This window comes from Zophobas morio, unplaced genomic scaffold (genome assembly GCF_036711695.1).
Source record: "Zophobas morio isolate AGI-343-1 ecotype UQ-CSIRO unplaced genomic scaffold, CSIRO_AGI_Zmor_V1 ptg000012l, whole genome shotgun sequence".
Taxonomy (NCBI): domain Eukaryota; kingdom Metazoa; phylum Arthropoda; class Insecta; order Coleoptera; family Tenebrionidae; genus Zophobas; species Zophobas morio.
In genome coordinates this window covers 28,734,926-28,748,798 of record NW_026972117.1, presented here as the reverse complement: position 1 = coordinate 28,748,798, position 13,873 = coordinate 28,734,926, and the positions used below count along the sequence as shown (strand labels likewise).

The 13,873-nt window shown below is 34.1% G+C and overlaps 1 protein-coding gene across 5 annotated transcripts in view; it reads left to right on the top strand.

Annotated features, from left to right (window-relative positions):
• The window catches only part of LOC135128144 (triple functional domain protein), a 180,400-nt gene that overhangs the window by 18,159 nt on the left and 148,368 nt on the right, over window positions 1–13,873 (top strand). For all 5 annotated transcript variants that reach the window (XM_064055028.1, XM_064055031.1, XM_064055029.1 and 2 more), the window contains exon 2: window positions 9,878–10,064. In XM_064055028.1, coding sequence (XP_063911098.1) covers window positions 9,886–10,064 — 179 coding nt within the window. In that variant the 5' untranslated portion in view covers window positions 9,878–9,885. The remainder of the gene's footprint in view (window positions 1–9,877; window positions 10,065–13,873) is intronic.

Here is a 13,873-nt window from a genome sequence, read left to right as displayed (position 1 = left end):
ATATATGGCAGCTTTTGTTGACAACTTGTTGACGGTTTTAAAAATTGAAAAAACATATTTATAGTTTTGGTGTAAACTGGTGTGTACAGTTTGGTTTTTGATTCTCAGTGGTAGCTTTGTTTTCTGTTTGTTCATTTTCTGTTTTACGAATACTGTGAAATTATTTTTACTATTTTAGTGTTGTGGACTGAGATTTTCGAGATGAATTTTTTACTAACTCTTTCTTTATGCGTTATAAATTGGGAGTGTGAAAGAGACGTTTTCTTGGATCCTACGTAATTATTAGTATCAGAATAAGTGTGACACATGGCTAGCTCGAGTAGAACAACATCAGCCTTCAGGACGAGGGCTGCTGACTCTTCAGCGGTGGGATCGAAACGTCGCCCCCACAGTTGGCACAGTTCCATTAGCTCGCCAAATCCAGTCCATCGAGCGAGACGTTCGTTGGGTAATCTAAAAATCTTCAAACAAATGTCTTTATAAGTCTTTTGCTCTGGTTATTATTTATTTATTTTGTTACGCCATACAGTGCACTGTTCTGCACTCATGGAACAAATTCGATGAAGCATCAAAGAAAGAAATAATTATAGACAGACATTTTTTTGTAGACTGCTCACATGTTTACGATTTATTGCTGTCGCGTCAACCATTATTTTTACGATAATTTGTACAAATTTCAGATGTCATCTTGCATAAACGATAAAAAAGTAAAAATAAAGAAAAAAGGACACTAAATACATTTGGATTCAAACTTAACACAGATTTGATTTTGATTTAATTGGTGTTGTGAAAGGTTAACGGTTATGTAAACTACGGTCGTAGAGGACGTATGTATATGAAATATGTATTGTGACGAAATTTGTTTGTTGTATTTGTCTCCAAAACAAATGGTTTGATGTTTGATTGCTCTGGTCCAATTTAATCATTTAATTAGTCAAGTGAGATGTACCAGTCGGTATTTCATTTGAAAACCGTGTCCGATCTTTATTGTGGAAGTTAGTTTTTTTTAACGTTTAATCAGTCAAAGGTCGCGAATACACCAAATCTTTTATGTATCGCTATAACAATAAATCGAGTAGGGCCGCTGTTACCGATCCAATTTTCATAATATGTTTTTTAGAATTAAAACATTGAGTCAGTTTTGACAGATAGCAAAGTAATATTGCAGTGCAAAAATATTTAAAAATATAAAAAACAAATTTTTTACCTTAAAAGATAATACGACTATCAAAAACAATCGAAACAATATTTATACTTTATCTATTTCAATGTATTTTGTATTTTAGTTTAAATTAACTATTTATAACTTTGTAGTATCGTTTTTTTTTTGCTTGTTATTGCTAAACCTAAATTATTTCTGGCCAGTTTGTAATTTACTAAAAAATAAGAAAAGTCGGACTTTGACGAGCAGGTATAGTGCCCCAACTGCAGGTTCGTTTTTATGACTGCATCCTATTGTGAAGGAGTTAAACGTTCCACAATAGGCCTCTCCCGCAAGTAATCCAGCGGTCATAAACCATCAAGGGACCAACTGTCTACACTACACATTTGTGGCACGGCTATTTACATTTTCAATAGAGTTCCTAATACTTGCGGTAATTGAGATTGCAGTGCCACAAAAACGAAGTCAGAGTTGGACCACTATACCACTCAAGCCACAATTAACCATATCGGTTATCCATCTTCTGCTGCATCGTCGCGTGAACACTATTAAGTATAAAATTTCATGAGGTACAAATGAAACGGACAAAGTATACATTGTATATATCTCTAGCAACCATACAACTTTGAAGCTATTTGACAACACCCTGAAGTTTGTACGTTAGAACAGTCAAAATAAGTTTATTTTCAGAAATGATGCATGCAGAAAAGGTCGAAAAACCAGCAGAGTTTGTTACCTGAACAAAATATGTAAATTTTTATGGTTTAAATGTTGTTTTCTCTTTCGTCAAAGATTATGCTTGGTTTCATCTCCGGCTCGGCCTAAAGCTGCTTGACCCAGTTGACACATAGTAATTTGTTGTTAATATTACTATTATTATTGAATTCCTGCTATGTATGCGTACTTCCGTAATATTGCCGGTTAGCGCTAATTTAGGTCTGCTCGTTTGTTGCCGTCATTGCTGTGGTCACGGGCAAGCGTGTCCTCGAAGCTAAGTCTGTCCCTGTCTTTACAAAAAGTGCGCCAGGAAAATTACAAAATATATACATATTTGTATTACATATATTATTATATACATGAGAAGTCACTAAACGTGCGGTCCTCGATATCTCAAATTATTACTAGACATGGAAAAAAAGTCACAGACTAAGGTTGTACGGCTTTTTGAGTATCATACATTAAAATTATTTTCGAGTATATGAAGACATAGCATACAGATCTGTTTTTTTTTTTTTAAGAATATCCTGTATATTTTTACATATTCGTATTACCCTCTTCTTACCCTTTACAACCATAGTTTATTTTTGAAATTCTGATTCAACGTTGACACGTTATTCCATTTCTTTTATTTTTTTAAGCAATGCAAGTGTTAAAAATACGCGACAAAGTTATTGTTAAGACGAAGACGATATTTTATTATTTTCTTTTAAAAAAAGTAAAAAATCTCAGTAACTGTCAACTTTAAATATAGAAAACATTCATCAAATGAGAGAAAGAGAACAAAAACAGAATAAGATGTAGTAATAAAATACAGGATCTTCTATTTGAATAAATTGAAACATCGATATTTGAAAACTGTTTTCATGAAAGTACAAACTGCAAAAAAAGAAATACCAAATGTTTATTAATAATTATAGAAAAACATTCAGTATAAATGAAGAGCACTTATTTTAATTAATTTATTGTTACGAAATAAACCCATACGACATCCGTGGGTTTTCTAGTATGTGCGGCGATGAGGGGTAGTGACCCATCAATCATCATCGATGACGGCGGCGTTCACTATCTTTCCAAAAGAAGAGTATGACTGTTTAAATAGAGACCACCGTTGGGAAGAAAGAGTGGACTTCAGTCAGTGAGAATATGAGTCTAGACAAATCCATTCCAGTCGAGTCGGAATTATTCTGTGCATAATCGCTGTATAGTTAAGTTAGTCGTGTAAATTAGTACTACTGAGAAATAAATTGTTGAGTTTTACCCACGGCGATTTTAAATATCCGTAAATCATAACAATATTTAATTAATTTAATAGATACGAAAGTACCAAAAAATGTAGCAAATTTAGAGGAAGTAGTAGAGATCTTTAAAAACCATTTTGCAGAAAGTATTGCTTCTTTTTTCTTCTTCTTAACATGAAATGTACATATAAAGTTATTCAGCACATATGTCAACAATGTATACTTGCATCTAGCGATCTATTGAGAGTGTCGTACAAATAAAAAAACAAAGTTATAGACGCGATTTCAATCTATATCAGTAAACCTTAACTAACGAATGTATTTGACAGATGTATAAAAATGTGCTCGTATTCCGACAACATTTGGTAACAGACAAGATTGTCCTAGTTCCCAAAAGATATACAACGTCATAAATTATAAACCATACATCCGTATAACTAGGATTTCTAAAAATATTTGAAAAGCTAAAATACAAGTTAGTCACTAAGTTCGCGCTTCTTGATGTACCATTAATTATGAGAAGTAGGAAAAAATCAAAGTTGTATGGTTCTTTGAGGGCCATATACTAAAATTATTTTCAACTGTACAGAGTGTTGTATTTTTTAAGGCGTAACGTATTTTTTCAAATGGAACACCTATACATTTTTACATATTCTTATTACCTCTCCTTGCGCTTTATAACCACAATTCATTTTTCGAATTCCGATGCGATGTCACATTATTTCAATTTTCTTAAAAATTTTTGGCAATTGAAGAATGCACAGAAAAAGCAGAGTCGTGTTATTTTTAAATCTATGGTACAATCTGTTGTGAAGAGATAAATAAAGGTGTACACTAGGGTGATTCAAAAAAAAATAATAATTTTTTTTTTTCGTGCAAAGAGGTTCAAAAGTTTCTTTTCAACGTAAAAAAATACCAGTTAAAATTTGAGCTCTTAATATTAATATTAAGACCGTCCGCATCGCGTTTTTCTATTTCCCATAAGAATAACATGGGAAAATTTTTGTTTGCACCTTCTGATTTTTATTGCTAGCCCGTCGTGTGTCGTGAAAAAAATTCAATCACATATTTTTATAGAGAATTGAACGCTCTACAAAAAGTGTCTCCTATGATTGTGCGAGAAACCTGATAGTTGAAGAGTTATTTTAGGCTAAAGTTAAATTTATCCAAATTTTGACGTTTTTGATGCATTACAATAAATTTGATGGTCTTATTGGAATAAATCACCACAAAAATTTATACACATTTTAAATTTAGTTTTTTAAACAGTAATTGTTTATAATTTTATGCTATAATAAGGCCAGCAAAACTCTTTCCGAACATTTTCAGCATCAGTGGGTTAAAAAATCATAGTCAGGTTTCTCGCAAAATCATAGGAGACACTTTTTGTAGAGCGTTCAATTCTCTATAAAAATATGTGATTGAATTTTTTTCACGACACACGACGGGCTAGCAATAAAAATCAGAAGGTGCAAACAAAAATTTTCCCATGTTATTCTTATGGGAAATAGAAAAACGCGATGCGGACGGTCTTAATATTAATATTAAGAGCTCAACTTTTAACTGGTATTTTTTTACGTTGAAAAGAAACTTTTGAACCTCTTTGACACGAAAAAAAAAATTATTTTTTTTTTTTGAATCACCCTAGTGTACACGCTTTGTTGTGAAACAAATAAAAATTTTTTGTCTTAATGTAGTCTTATAGAAACCGGAATTTTAGTTTTTTCACAGAGAACACCCGATATTTTAGTACTGTATCTTATTCTTCGTTTTTGTATGAAATATTTTTTGTATATTTAAAGTAAACAGTTATTGTGCGTTTTTATTTCTTTGAAAGAACAAAAATAGAGTAAGGTGGATTAATAAAATACAGGATGTTCTACAATAAAAAAAACTGAAATATCGATATTTGAAAATTGTACCATTTTAGAATTTTTTGTAAACACTGCATTTTAAAATATGATTTAATTGATATAAAGTGAGTACCTCTGTTTATCTCTCCATATAATATTACAATGTAGATCTAACAATAACATTATTGTAGTTTTTGTGTAAACCCTTGCATTACTAAAACGTGACAATGTCGCATCGAGATTTCCAAAATGATTGTTAAACCTAGGAAGAAGAAGCTAATGAGAAAATGTAATGTATGTTCTATTTAAAAAACTTAAGTTGTGTGCTAGGCCTCAAAAAAAATAGTATGTATAATTGTATAATCGAAGATAATAATTTTAATGTATGCTATTCAAAGAATCGTGCAACTGTAGCCTATTTTTATCTTTTTATCTTTAAATATCGAGAGGATTACTCGCATATGACTCATTCTGTATGATAGATTAATTACTCATATACTGAATTTATATCTGCAGATAAGTTATTTCAATTTATGAATATCTGATTATTTTAACACTCTTCACTGCAAAATAAATTTTGTTAACATTTTGTAATATTTTTTAATAATTTCATAAGATTTTTTTAAATATCATTTTTATATAAAATCACAAACGTTGCACGTGTGGTGGCCAAGCAATTTTCGTCTGGGTTTTTCAAGTATTTTTGTAGCATTTACATATCCTGCTCAAAAATGGCGCACCTATTGCTTGGCACGTTGTGCATGGAATAGAGAAAAAATCATTTAAAAAATTATTGGGTCCAAATGTAGAAAGTTCCATGTTTTTTTTTCGATACTTCGCCATATTTTAGTTAACTACTTTGCGTTGGGTACATGAAATCGATCGGACTTTCATATCCGTATATCTTCCCTAATTCAGTAAATTTAGAAATCCATGTATACTTTGACCAGAACTCTTGTGCAGAGTCTGCCTCAGGCGTCTATTGACTTCCACTAATTTTTATGAGGGCTTAACCAAAGACCCTTGTAAACTTGCCGCAGTCGAGATGGCTGGGAGGGGATTTGTCGAGATGGACCGCAATGAAAATTTTACTGCCATCTGTTTTACTCAAGACAGAGGTCGGGGTAAGTAGACAAGTTTACAACGGGGGGTGGCAGACTCCGCACAAGAGTTCAGATCAAAGTATAGCTTTATTTCTTAAAAGTAGTTGTAGGCATAAAAAAATCTGTGAAATTGGCGCATGTAATATTCTTTTTTTTTCTTACGTACATGCATTTTAAATTAGGTATAAATTTTGTGATGTAAAATTAAATGGGTTTTTGCCATTTTAGTAAAATAACGGGTGTTATTTGTGGACAATGGTTTTAATATTTCCAAATTATTGCCATACAGCCGTTGTATATTAAATCCGTAACCAGGTTGTATAGACTAACATATATACATTGTTTTAGCCGATAAATGTGTTTGGGTCGTCAGTGGTAAATTTTATTTACTGCACAAGCGGACTATTTAAAAAAACTACATATTGTGGTATTTAGATAGTTGTTTCATCTAATCCAAATGTTAATTATGTTATACTTTTAACTATTAGGACGTTATCTAACCTATTTTTCCAGGTTTTGCATTTTAATTTCTAATTGTTTATCTTCTTCACTAACGATAAATTCAGTAGTGCGTTTAATGTTGAATGATGCTTAAAAATGTGTCACTCAGAATGGATTACATGAATATTATTTTGTGGAATACTGCTGTTGAAATAAAAGCATTGTTGGTTATTCGAACAATACAAAGTTAGAGATACTTTTTCACGTAGGCCTGACCAAACTCTGTTTAATTTAATAAAAGCTTTGCGTTCTGTTGTGTATACAAATTTGTTCCCTAAGAGGATAATGTGTACAACTCTATTGATGATACATGAAATAGAAGTAATAACCTTTAGAAATGTCGGAGCTAAAAAACTCGAGCTAGAACTTACAAAAACTGGAAAATGTAATTTTAAAATTTAAGGTGTTTAACCAACCCAAATGACGGTAAATTTGCATTTTTGATAACATAACATCAACTTATGCAATCGATCTACCAGTCGCTAAAAGCGCACAAAAAACACTGCGTGCACAACTATGCCATTTTCAAGAGTGACGGATTTTAGACCGGCGTTAATCAATGGAACCTCACAGGAATGATCTCGGAATGGTAGTGAAACTGTTCACGGGACATAAACACGTGGACTATCTGTTTAAATGTCTAGAGCACATGTAGAATGTGCTAGGAGGACAATGCGACTGGCCAAATTCCGTGCTCCTGCTTAGCGGTGGCTGGAATCAGGAAAGCAAACTGTGGCGTCACATGGCATTGGAGATGCTCCCAGAAATTGTGTACTTATAGGACCGGGTACAATGGGGATAACATACAATGACACAAAGGGCCTGCGTGTATCTCTTTATTAAACTTAGGACTTCCTATTATAACTTCCACGAGTAAAGACAAATTCACAGCAATATACTAAAAAAAAAAAAAAAACTGTGTCGTGTTCTTATAATATCTACCATGCCCTAACATTATTCAGATTCACTAACAATTAATTCGCCACCTTTTGAAAATTATTTTGTAATTAATAAAGACGCTAATCCTTTGTAAGAGATCTTTCATCCCTTAATTAAAAATTCTTGAGAGCGAACTTCCTTAAATTAGTTTGCGATCCGTGAATCTTGTAAAAGTTATGAAGGACACTCCACTGTTCAACAACATCTGTCGCCAAACAAAACCTTCCTTATTTTCCATTCAACCCACATGTTACTTTCAATGGTGCTTGAATGTTGGTTACAATAAAATTCTTCGGTATTGCATTTGCATTTCATTTTCTTACACGGTTTCAACATCGAGATAATACAGGTGCTTATATCTTGTAATAAAAATTCTTCTGGTATTTTTGCAGCGTAATCTATTGATCTTTTTTAAAAAAGCGACAAGTGTACAAAAATTGTATACATACCCGGTTCTTCATTTTATTACTTTCCGACGTAGTGTTTTTCGACTTTACACCACCTTCTTTCATCTGTCATAAAATAGGTCAGTTTGTTATAACCCTAATATTTTAATAATGACTGTCACTCAATTGACAGTGCTCTATGAATTAATGAAACTTTGCACTCTGACAAATTGCAACATTTTTTCTAAATACGTAGAAAACACAGATTCAAACCAATTTTAGCGTGATCACCTTGTATGTGGTTTCATAGTGCACGTTAAAAAACGATACATGTACACGAAGATAACGTGACGTACATGACATATATATTAAAACATGACACGGGCGGGTAAGAACGTGTTACCTCCGGCAGAGTTACTTTTGAAGTAAATTAATATAGTGATACTAAATGCCAAAATTTTCCTGCGAAATACTTTTTACATTTTTAAACACAATTTTCTCCGCGGAAAAAAAATTATGTACTTTATACGGGCGGTAAGTGATTGCTCCATCACACTGCGGTGGGCCTGCAAATCTTGTGCGAGCTGCTTTATAATGTAATGTATCATTGTTGATTTGATTCGGTATATTAAATTTAATGATAACAATTTTAATATACTCTGCTATCAACACTTCGGTGGAAAATTGTTATGAAGAGATTCAGTAATATAAAAACTAGGGTTGTTTTAAAATTTTGCAACGTGGGACTATAAAGTTTCCAGTTGTGTTTTCTAGCGTTTTCATTTCTCTGCGTTGTTATTATTTGTTACGCTTTGGATATTTTCATACATTTGGTTTTAAACTTTCTATTAAATTAAAGTAGTAAGTGAGTAATTTAGTGGTGCTTTAGATAATAATAGATCGAATAATTTATACATTTCTTTTGTTCCAGTTAAAGTAAAAATATTTTTATATCTTATAAATGTCACCCATAAAATGAAGCGCTTAAGTGGTTTAAATAGTAATGATAAATCTTTAATAGCAATTCAAGTAGTTGCAGTTTAACCTTTACACAATTCCTATTTTGTCATTTGTCAATTGATTTTTGGGTGTCCATGCTGCAATTTACATCTCGCAAGTGTGATACGCTTTAAAATTTCGTATAATATCAATCAATTGTACAGTCTACAACATAAAAGTTCTTTTAACACAGTGATTGTAGAATTAGTTTTCATTTTTCATAGCAACGTAAATTTTGTACTTTTTTAGAAATACGAGTATATTTGTTGAATTAAAAGTGGATTTTTGTAAAATTAAACTGACGTTAAAAAACCGCGTGGGTCATTATTGCAATAATTTAAAAAATAACTTGTTTCGACTCTTAATATTTATGTATAAAGCTGTTTTTAAAATTCAACCTTTGAAAATCTTCGTGTGCGGCTCATATTACTTTCATTATCTCTTTCATTGATTATTACATTTTTCTGATATTTGTTATTCAAGTCTGCGGTATTCGCTTTATTGAGATATAGAAATTTATAGTATCATAAATATTATACATATTTATGCATTTGACATCATGATCGTGAATAATACTGCATGTTTCTGATTTATAGTAATTGGTATTCCTTTCTTTTTTATATTTCGAGATAATATAAAAATGCTGTAACCAACGTGGTTCCATTTTTATTTGGTATCGATTAATTTTGCCGTCGCTTTTTATTTTAACACAGGATATTCATGGATAAATGAAGTGGAAAGTTTTGGCATATTATTACACTGAGAGCTGTTAACCTGAAATAAAACGTTGAATTAATCTTTCTTGTCCAAGAGAGGATCAAATTAGACTAAAGTGGTACATTTTTAGCTCATACACATTTTAAACGATTATTTTCGGTAGGAGAAAACATGGTAAAATGTAAAATTTTGCGTAGGTTATTACTTCACAATATATTTGTATTTTTTTATTGTTAGTAAATGCCAAATTTCTGTTTAGCTCAAAATATGGATGGCCAACGTGCTTTAGAACTGATGCCTCTGCTGCAAGAGCGCCTAGTGATTTTGACTGGTGGCCGAGATAGACGTGGAGGCCCTGTGTTATCATTTCCTGCCAGTCCCCGTAGAGAACGTGCTAAACCGGAAGATTATAAACGTCTTCTGCAGTATTTAATGTCCATTCCCAAGTAAGTAGTACACGGATTTTTTAACCCTATTAAGTTTCAGTTTAATGTTATTTTGGAGCATCACGATTACTTAAAGAACCCACATTAATATATAATAATAAAGATAATAAGAGATTCCGTTGTAACAGTAATACAGATAGTTTTGCTACGTTGTATAAAATTTGTCGTTTAGCGTGGCTGGATCTCGGCGGTAATAAAGTAGCTGCGATTTGTTTTCGCAAATTTGTATTTTACGCTATTGTTAAATTAGATCTGCTTAACGTGTTTGTTGTTACACTTTCTAAGTTATCTATGAATGAATAACGGATATTGTAATACGGTCTGTTTCCACTTTACAGCATTCTGTAAACTGATCGTTACATTATTTACCAAAATGCCGTTTTCTCACGCACAAAGCCGGCATTATTTTTTTACAAGAATTTGTTTGTTTTTATTAACGTGACTTGGGGGATCGTCGCTTTAATTTTCTTTTTAATGTATACACATGTTGTAAACTTTGCCTTGTATTTCGGTCCTTTTTATGACAGGTTCTCCGTATTTGTTGATATTATTGAGGCTTAATAAGACCGACAGTTATAATATGGCGTGTCTAGAATATCTATTAAATAATAAAAAATAGTGGCTAGGTAGTCGTATCATGGAAGTACTACGTGCTCTTTTCATAAGAGAGACAAAATTTAATTTTTAAATATTTATGTTAAATGTTTATGCAATTAATAAAACGCAAAACAAAATTTTGTCACGCAAAGTTACAATGTAAATTTGAGCCAGGAGAATTAATTTGTTTTCGTTTTCTTCTTGAAAAAAGTCTGGCTAAATAGTTACAACGAACGCACACGTTTATTATATAATTATATAAGTCTTTAGTTTAAAAAAAGTAAATAAATCAAAACTATTTCGTAGCAATATCTTTCATTGATTTCATTATGTCATCAAATTTTTAATACTAAGTCTATTTTTTATTATTTACGTTAAATAATTCTTTTATAATGCAGATTAGATAATTATAATAAAGTCAAAGTTTGTTAAATTTACTTTATGATTTTTATTTGTTTATTTTTTTTGTGGGGGTTGGCTTGAGGTTCTAGAATAGGATGCAGATTTTCTGTTTTCACCTGTTTGACATCGGTATATTAAAACGATAACCTCTGGAGTTATTGAACAATTATCTACTTTACAATTTTAAATATACAAAAAATTATTATTAACGATGGTAAAATGCTAATCAAAATTGACCTGAATTTTTTAAAAACCGCTCTCGTTAACTTGACGCATAATGAGGATTGTTCTAAAAAATAAAATTAGAAGATTGGTTTTTATAATTATTTATACATAAGGAATTTCTTAAAATTTCATTGGACTAGACCATTTGAGTGATTACGACAATGTTGCATTAATGTGTACCATAATTATTAGGAATATTTATTGATCTTTCACAAAATTTGATGAATTTCAGAGCTTTTTTATTTCTTCAAAAACGTAGAACCCTTACGCCAACATTGCATCGTACTACCCACCATCAGTACTGTTACGAAATACACCCTTACGCCGCCCCAGTACGACGCCTATGGCGGTCGAGAGCCTTCTGGACGTACGCACGGCGCTGATGGGTGAATCATCGCTGTTGACGGCCGAGAGGCGGGCGCATAAAGACAGGTCTGGAGCGTCTCGAAGCGGCGTCCAGGGGAGTCTCGAAGCGGAGTCGCGATGGATGTTCGTGAAGGATCTCGATCAGAGACTATGGGTTTAAATAGAGGCGACCGTAGGTAATGGATTCATTCATCCAGTGAAGACAGTCGAGAGCGCCGGAATAGTTTCTGTACATATTCGTTGCTATAGATAGTGTTGTAATTCCAACTAAAGAAATACATTTTTGAGTTTTACCAACACCCGATTTATTATTCGTCCGTCAATCGTAACACTGGTGTCAGAAGTGGGATTAATTGTGAAATAAATCGGGATTCAAATTTGGTTGGTGCTACTAGGGGAGACCGGAACAAAGTGAACTTTCGAGAAAATTCTCTCCCGCGGTAAGAGTGGAATAACGGAATTAGACTTTCATCACCTGACATTGGCTTCGAGAATTGACATCTGTCAAGGCTCTAGAAGTTTCTAGAAGAAAATTTTATGCCGACTACCACAAGAGCGCAAACAGCCAACATGGAGGAACAACTGACAAAAATGATGAAAATGTTGAGCGAAAATCAAAGAATAATGGAAGAAAGTAGAAAAGAAGATCGAAGAATAATGGAAGAAAATAAAAAAGAAGATCGCAGAATAATGGAAGAAAATCAAAGAATAATGGAAGAAAATTTAAAAGCTATGCAAACTACACTTTTGAACAGCCGAAGCGAAATCCTCCAAGTCGTGCGAAATGAAGTGGACGAGGTGAGAAATGAAATGGAAAACAAGATCAAGGAGCTCGAAGAAAGGTTGCAAACACCACGACCTACAATTGCGACCCCTGCAGAATTCAGTCCGGTGAGAGTTCAACCCCCTATTTTCGATGGGCAGACGTCGTGGACTACTTATAAGAAGCAATTTGAAGCTGCGGCCTTGTCGAATAGCTGGAATGACCAACAGAAAGCGACCGCTTTGGTAGTAGCACTACGAGGTGCGGCCCTGGAGATTCTACAGACATTATCAGAAGAGAACCAGAAGGACTATACCGCTTTGACGACCGCCCTCGAACTCAGATTTGGAGATGAACACCTCCGGCAAGTTTTCGTAGCGCAGCTTAAATCTAGGATTCAGAAGAGTAGTGAATCTCTTCAGGAGTTTGCGGCTGATGTTAAACGTTTGGTACACCTCGCCTATCCTGAAGCTCCGCAAGACTTCCAAGACAGACTGGCAGCAGAAACCTTCGTAAACGGCGTAAGAGATAGTGAGGTAAGAAGAGTCCTGCAAATCTCCGGGTTCAAGAAACCATCCGAGGCGCTGATTCGAGCATTAGAAGTGGACGCCGCATACAACAGCTCACCTCGTTCCAACGTTAAGATACGAGGCATTGGGGTTGAGGGCGAAGTAAACCCTATTCAAGAGAGTCTCGACAAAATGAGCGAGAACTTTGAGAAACTCGCCCGCGAAATAATTGCCGAAATCAAGACGGGCAGTTCTAGACAACATGGAGGGCGCCTAGAATGTTACAGGTGTGGGCGTCAAGGGCATGTTAGGAGGGATTGCCGTGTTAGATCGCCAGCGCCGATGAGGAGATCGCAGCCGCGACCTCCTCTACATCAGGAGCAGGAAAACTAAAGGCAGTCGGTATCTCGGGGCGCGTACTGGCTGCTAAAAGAGAAGCCCCAACAACTGTAATGGTTAGAAGTATCGCGGGGAGCGTCGACAGTCCGACAATCAGCGGAAAAATCAATGGACGGGAATCGAAGATCATCATCGACACAGGAGCCGAAGTGTCCCTTGCACGCAGATCCAGGTTACAAAATTGCCAAATTAAATCAGTATATACCGCCACGAATGTAAAGACGGTGACAGGAGAAACAACACCGGTTCTGGGTACAGCGGTGGTGAATGTAGAGCTCGGTCGACTCCGAATAAGGCATGAAGTTCTGGTGGCGGAAATCGCTGACGATTTCATTCTGGGTATGGACCTAATCAGCCGGTATGGTTTAATGATCGACCCAGAACAGAAAATTCTGCGTTTTGGAGCCGAAGAATTTGTGCTGGGACGTCCGAATGTGGAAGCTGCAACGGTCAGACTAGTGGTCTGTCAGACAACGAAGGTAGATGGTAATGCAGAAGTCATCGTTCCCGCCAGAGTAGAGACAAACCCCGGATACAGTTTGGGGATG